Below are 6,689 nucleotides of genomic sequence, written 5' to 3' on the forward strand. Positions count from 1 at the left end.
GGTGTAAGCAGTTTGAAAATGACTGACCGACTAAGAGTACAGAGCGTGGAACTATATGCGTGTTTCTGAGAGAGAATAAAACACCTTAGATCTGTCCAATCAAATTGTCGCATAAGTGGAGTTGATATTAAATCCATGGATGTCCTATCTAATATCCTATCTTAGTGCCTATCTTATCTCCCGTTCTATGCTCCATACATTGGAAGGAATTCCGCCCAGCTCCGGCCTTGGCCGCCAAGAATCATTAACTCCGCGTGTACTTAGGTCTCTGCCAAGTTCTGAATCTGTAAAGTACGTCTTCATAGTAGTCAAATAATAATAGAATTGTGGTATATAACTAGCATTTCCTGTGTCCTCATTGTCTTCTATTGCGATCATCATCTCATACCAACCATTGAATAACGAAATCCACTATCATGTTACCCATTTCGATCTTGAAAGGACCCGTCACCCTCGCTGGTCTTCTCTTTCAACCACAAAACATTACTGGAACTCTGCCGGGCCTTGTGATAATTCACCCTGGCGGGGGAGTGAAAGAGCAGGCTGCTAGTGTCTATGCTGAAAAGCTCTCGCTGGAAGGCTACGTCACTATCGCATACGATGCCGCTCATCAAGGTGACTCTGGAGGCCTCCCACACTTTTTGGAGGATCCCAACTCTAGGGTCACAGACGCCTCCGCCGTGATCGACTATCTCGAGACGCTCGATTACGTTGACCCTGATCGTATCGCCGTGCTTGGAATTTGCGCCGGGGGAGGATACGCAGCTGCCGCAGCCAAGGGCGACCACCGCCTGAAAGCCGTGGCAACAGTTAGTGGAGTGAACATTGGCGACGCCAATCGCGAAGGCTGGCTTGGGACTGAAGATAAGACTGGCAAAATTACAGTTCTCCAAGACATTACTGGTCCCATTCAAGCCGAAGCCAATGGGACCAAACCGGAATATTTCAACTATGTCCCTCCAAATCCCGATGAGAATACACCATATGACCTCAGAGATGCCGCCGACTACTACCTCACTCCGCGAGCTCAGCATCCGAACGCTCAGAATAAAATGCTTGCACGATCTCAACCACTTTTGCTCAACTTTGATGCGTGGGATTTTACAGACATATACCTTACTCAGCCAACGCTTGTCGTCTATGGCGACTTGGCGGAGAGCAAGTGGCATTCGGAGAGACTTTACAACAAGTTAAAGGGCAAAAACACTGAAGTGAGTCAGTACGTGATCCCAGGTGGTCGTCATATGGACTTCTATGACCGCCCCGCGTACGTCGATCCTTCTGTTAAGCAAATTGCCGACTTCTTCCGGCAAGTATAAGAGTATGTTTGTATGTTTTACCCTTGAGTGGAAGGGTCAATCAATGCATGGAAATGTACATATTCTAGGGAGCAATCTAGGGATTACCTAGCATGTGTTCTATCGCTTGGTAAATGTGAGATATCATCAGTATTACAACTCATCTCCCGCGTATAAGCAACCTACTGTATCTATCCGTAAACCCCCTTTTATAAAAAGAACCAAGTAGTACTTTGAGTATTTTTGTCCTGGCATCAACTCCCTAGCTTCTAAGATATTGTAAACAAATAGTATAGTATTCGATAACAAGCTTTCGGTTGGATCACTATAGATATTACGGCTCCCAAACTACACAATCTACATGCATATGAAAATAATAACGAAAGATTTATAAAACATATCGGCTTAGGTTCGGGCTTTTATTTCCAATGAATGTCAAAGTCTAGATACAATAGTTGATTACAGGTTCGCTTGCATGAATTCAGCCACATTTTTCACCGTAGGTTCAACAAACGCCTCCTTATCGTAAAGATCCATGTGCGTGCCCTTTGAGAGAATGACCTTCTTTGACTTTCCGTCCAGTATCTTGTGGAGCTTCTCCGTATGCCATAGGGATCCGGCTTTCTCACCGGCAATCAGTAAAGCCGGCTGTGTGAGGAATGACTCGGCGAGATGGAAGGCGTCGAATGTAATCACCCTAGGGAAACTTAAGAACAACATGGTGTTCTTTGCACGGGGGTGCTGAGCTCTTGGTCCAAGATAGTAATCGTGCGCCTCCTTCAGATCATAGGGTGTTTTGTCGTCTAATTGAGGAGGAACATACGGCCCCGCCGCACGCTCCGCTCCCCGTGCCTCTGCCGTGATCTGCGTGGCAGCTTGCTTCAACAACTTGATATTCTTTCCCGGGTCCTCGTCGCCGTACCAGCCTAGTCGGGCCGAATCACCAATATTCACCATGCTAATTGCGGCGACCGCCTTCAGCCGATGGTCGGCCTTGGTCGCCGCGACGGCGTACCCTCCACCCGCACATATTCCCACCACTCCAATCTTTTCCGCATCGACGCTTTTGTCTTTCTGTAGGTAGTCGACTAATGCGTAGATATCGGCCACACGTTCGTTCGGGTCCTCCAGGAAACGGGGTTCGCCACCGCTTTCGCCTTGGTAGGAAGCGTCGTAGCAAACTACCGTGAACCCATGCGTAGCAAGTTTTTCCGCATACACTTGGGCCGTTTGCTCCTTGACTCCACCACCGGGGTGAACGATAATGAGAGCAGGGGTTTTGTCGCTGGAGGTGGTGGGCGTGAAAAGAAGGCCAGCTAGCTGGATGGGCCCCTTTTGAATGGAGATGGCAGACATGATGGGTTCCTTTTGTAAAGAAAATAGAAAATATGATTGGAGATTCTAGGAAAGTCGATATTGAAGTTTTCAACTTTTATTGTGTACTTTTCTACGTATTTATGGGACAATTCCCAAGGGTGGATCATCTCTTTGATGATCTTATATTGCGGGTTTTAACGGTATCTCCGATCTACTCCAATGAAATTGGAATGAAATTGGAATGGCTGCAAATATCTCTTGTTCCATCCGAGAAACATGAAGCTTTCAATTCGTCTTATATCCGGCGCTAGGACTTTAGCGAATTAACCCCTACATTTATGGGCGAAGTATTCAAATTTGAAAGATTTGAGTGTTTAATCATGCATTCAACATTCAGGCCTGTCCCCTTTCCCCTTTTCTTTTTGTTAGTCTCCTGTTCTGCCTGTATCTCATGACCCGGGAATATCTAGAATGTGTTGCTACCTCCCCAGTTTGCGTGTGCGTAGTTTTCAAAGGTGTTCTAGAAGACAGTTAGAAAACCAATTTACGTCGCATCCGTTGATATACATATGTACTCACCCAATCAAAGTTCTCAGCAAAGTCATCAGCCATGAGATTTGGGAACATCTGAAGCGAGGACCCCATCATGTTGAGGTCCTCGTGGGCCTCGGTAAAATTTGGTATCATGTTTGAGTCGGGCAAATTGCTGCTGAAGTACATGTTGTCCAGAGCGCCTGAAGTCTGCGTCCCGTGATTTTCTGCCGTACTTGCCATCATGCCCGTTGGCGGTGGACCTGGCATCATTGCAGTCGCATGATCCAGTGGTTCGGTTAGAGAAGTGTTGACGCCCGATAAGTGACTATTCCCCGCGCTTCTGGTCTCCTCCGCAGTTTCCGGTGTGGATGCAGGACTTTTGATCTTTTCCAGCATGATCTCAAGCACCTTTGATGCCTGGAGTGCTTCAATTGAACCGTCTGCCAGTCCTTTCCAGAGATCTTTGGTCATCTCAAGGTTGCTCAGCATCTCCATCCTTTGTTCAGATGTCCAAAAAAGCGCAGTTTCCCGGACTTTTTCATCGTTGCTAAGCTCTGCCATGCAGTCATAATGGAGGTCTAGCGCCACAAGCATGGCGCATACTAGAAATTCCTTAGTGGCCATTGAATTTACAAACCATTCAAGGGATCGAGGACCATCAGTATCATTTGATTTCTGATGCAGAGTTACTAGGTTTCGTAGCGTATCTGATGCAGCTGTGACAGCACTTCGGCGCGAATATGCGTATTGTGGGTTTTGCCGCGCGCGAGGCACGTATCTCTTATGCAATAGGCAAATGATCTTGAGGTAAAGCGCGTTGATGCTGAACCTCATCATCACCACCGTAATTGAATCGTGGCAGCCTTCCAGTGGCGCTGCCTGCAAGTGCGGGGGGAATTTCTGGAAGATCCCACGAAGTCGGGTATCAAAGCGCAGGATTTCTTCGTACTGAATCTGACCACCAACGCGGTTTATTGTCTCCAGGATGTCGCTCATTTCTTGGCATAATTTCACCTTTGCAATCGAGTATGCAATCGGAGTGAGCTCATTGTTTGGGCGAGACGGAGGCAGAGTCCGACTTTCCGGACCAAAGTCTTCATCGAGAAGATTGGCGGGTACCTGCGTATCGCAATGGTGACTGTAAATTGTGTGAGGTAATGAAACCTGATGCGCAAACATCACATCGGCCATTCTCAGCAAAGCCCACGTCCGTCGTCTCATTTCCTGTTGCATGGTGTCAGCCTGTGGCTGTACAAGAGCGCATCGATAGCACCTACGCCCTGGAAAGGTGTCAATGATGTGAACCACTTAGCGTCACGATGATAGCCCATGTGAAGGGCGATCTTGGTGATTAATGAGACGATCAACCAGAGCCCCAAATCGACATCAAACCGCCACGAATACTCCCCAAAGACATAGAGTAGCATCGTCTCCACTGTGTTCTCCACCGGCTTCGTGTAATCAGCTGCAATCAAACACTGCACGGTCCGTAACCGGTACTCGCCCGCCATCCTTAAAGTTTGTCCTTCCCATTGGCTAGGTTCATCCCCGAGCTTGTGATAACTCAGCATCCCTAGACACAAGATTGAGTAAAGCAAGCCTAACCACATGATAGGTGTTTTGGACGGATCTTGCCAGTGACGTTGCAGTTGTTGGTGAAATGTCGGGGGGTGGACAATGATGACAAGATTATCCGGTGAGTTGAAGTATCGCGAGCATAAGGTGAGGACAGTCGACATGGGAGGCAACTCAGCTCGTAGCTCGACACCGGTGGCGGGAGGCACGACACCGAGAAGGAACGTAAGTCCTTCTCTGGCGCTTGCCGGCGTAGACACACTGGCCCTTCCGTGGCTGTTTTCGATCTCCTTATGATTGGCGAAGTAGGCCTTGACCTCTGAAATTTCCGACAACACCGTATGCCAGTGCTCCTGGCCGATATACTTCGACCTTCCCTTGTCAAAATTGATATCAAGGTAGCCCAGCGAGCCGGCCAAGCTGCTGTCAGCATTAGAATCCACATCATGAGCATGTGTCGCCGCCTCCTTGTCCTGGCCGAGTAATTCAGAGTGTGGTGTGCTCCTGATCGTTTCAGTTTGAGCCACAGTGGTGGCAGTTGTTACACCTGGGACCTCGGCATTGCCAGATCCACGCATTAAAGCAAGGATTAGATTTTCTAGGCGACCGATTCGATCTTGCATATCATCGGGTCTCGGAGTGCCCGGACTTCGGTTCTGTGTGCTAGGAGAAGTCGCGTAGATGCATGAACTGACATCAGCACCTTCACGCCTCACACAATTTCTACAGGGATGATTCCGATCACATTTCCTGGTAAAGTCAGTCCAAACGAACAGGGTACCATTACAGGTATGTTTTTACCATCTATAGCATGTTAGAAAGAACCCTATTCTCGGGTTGGGTGAATTCGGGGTGGACTAACTTTCGGGTTCGGCATGGGTAGCAGCTTAGCGGGACTCTGTTTCTCTTTTTGACAACATGAAACTGGCGTTCAATAGACCTGGCTTCTATGGGAGCACCGGAATTGATAGACGAAGTGGTGGGGTCCATAAAGAAACGGTGCGCAGTAGATCCTCAAAATGATTACCAGCAATGTAGATAGTGTTGAGGAACTAAATCGAACTAAAGTCAAATCATTTAGTCAGGATCTAGGAAAGGCGTAGTGGTAGTGGTTCTGTGAAGTACTGTACTACTTGCCCTGGAGCGATGTTAGCATTAGTCAGCCATTACCCGATACTGTACTAGGCCCAAATGATTATAGTATGGATTAGGCCTTGGCAAGTCTATCAGTCTCCCAAATAATAGGTAGCACTCCAACACCTTTAATTTAGTGTAGTGCTTGTCAAGGCCAAATCCATACCACATAAGTTAGTCATTTGATACAAGTACAGGCTCTCGTAACCCTACTGAGCTTCTTAGGTTATATATAGTTCTTCACATAATCAGTCTTCCTCTTTCAAGCGCAAACGCTTTACACCCCCTGACTCTAGATCATTGTGGCGAATGCCCAATCCATTGATTTCCTTCTTTGATCTCCGGATTTCCCGGCTAAGCCAGGGCTCCATCTCCATCTCTGCAGTGTTCTCGCCTCCCCAGCCCATGACTAGCATGTGTCGAATCTCTCCAGCCCCATGTAGAAAATAGATTTTGGCCAAATCGATTTCACCGAGGAAAACCGGCGCCGCTGAGCCTTGCGCTCTCCGTGGGATTCGATATACCTGCGCTTAGCTAGAGACTTGTTTCCATAAGTTCGATGTGGTTCCTTTCCCGATGACTGTATAGCCATATATCCTTGTCAAACATTAAAAATTACGTAGGTACACCGGATAAGACGCAGAAACAGTAAAGACCGTTCCATATATGTCGGGGAGAGAGAAAGAAAGACGAAAGAGGGGCCAATTGGTAAAACAATTATTATAAGTATACACTGAGCTCTGATTTGGAAGGCATTGAATACATAGATACCCACAAATCCATTTGATAAAAGAGAGAAAAGAAAAGCAACTATCATGATATCTGGAGACA

At 47.4% G+C, this 6,689-nt stretch overlaps 3 protein-coding genes across 3 annotated transcripts; 1 reads left to right on the forward strand and 2 right to left on the reverse strand.

Moving 5' to 3' along the window:
• Positions 1-416: 416 nt before the first annotated feature.
• On the forward strand, positions 417-1,319 carry N7455_007412 (alpha/beta hydrolase; the record flags this gene model as incomplete). The annotated part of the gene is made up of 1 exon (XM_040956014.2): positions 417-1,319. The coding sequence occupies one exon, from the start codon at positions 417-419 to the stop codon at positions 1,317-1,319; it is 903 nt and encodes a 300-aa protein (XP_040813595.2).
• A 438-nt stretch (positions 1,320-1,757) lies between these two features.
• On the reverse strand, positions 1,758-2,654 carry N7455_007413 (alpha/beta hydrolase; the record flags this gene model as incomplete). Its single annotated transcript, XM_040955977.2, has 1 exon — positions 1,758-2,654. The coding sequence occupies one exon, from the start codon at positions 2,652-2,654 to the stop codon at positions 1,758-1,760; it is 897 nt and encodes a 298-aa protein (XP_040813619.2).
• Positions 2,655-3,081: 427 nt separating this feature from the next.
• N7455_007414 (fungal specific transcription factor domain-containing protein) lies at positions 3,082-5,347 on the reverse strand (the record flags this gene model as incomplete). The annotated part of the gene is made up of 3 exons (XM_040956065.2): positions 3,082-3,135; positions 3,195-4,373; positions 4,427-5,347. 3 exons carry the CDS (start codon positions 5,345-5,347, stop codon positions 3,082-3,084), a joined length of 2,154 nt encoding a protein of 717 aa, XP_040813513.2.
• Between the last annotated feature and the right edge of the window lie 1,342 nt (positions 5,348-6,689).

This window comes from Penicillium solitum (assembly GCF_028829755.1).
Source record: "Penicillium solitum strain IBT 25940 chromosome Unknown utg000004l_segment0_segment0, whole genome shotgun sequence".
Taxonomy (NCBI): Eukaryota; Fungi; Ascomycota; class Eurotiomycetes; order Eurotiales; family Aspergillaceae; genus Penicillium; species Penicillium solitum.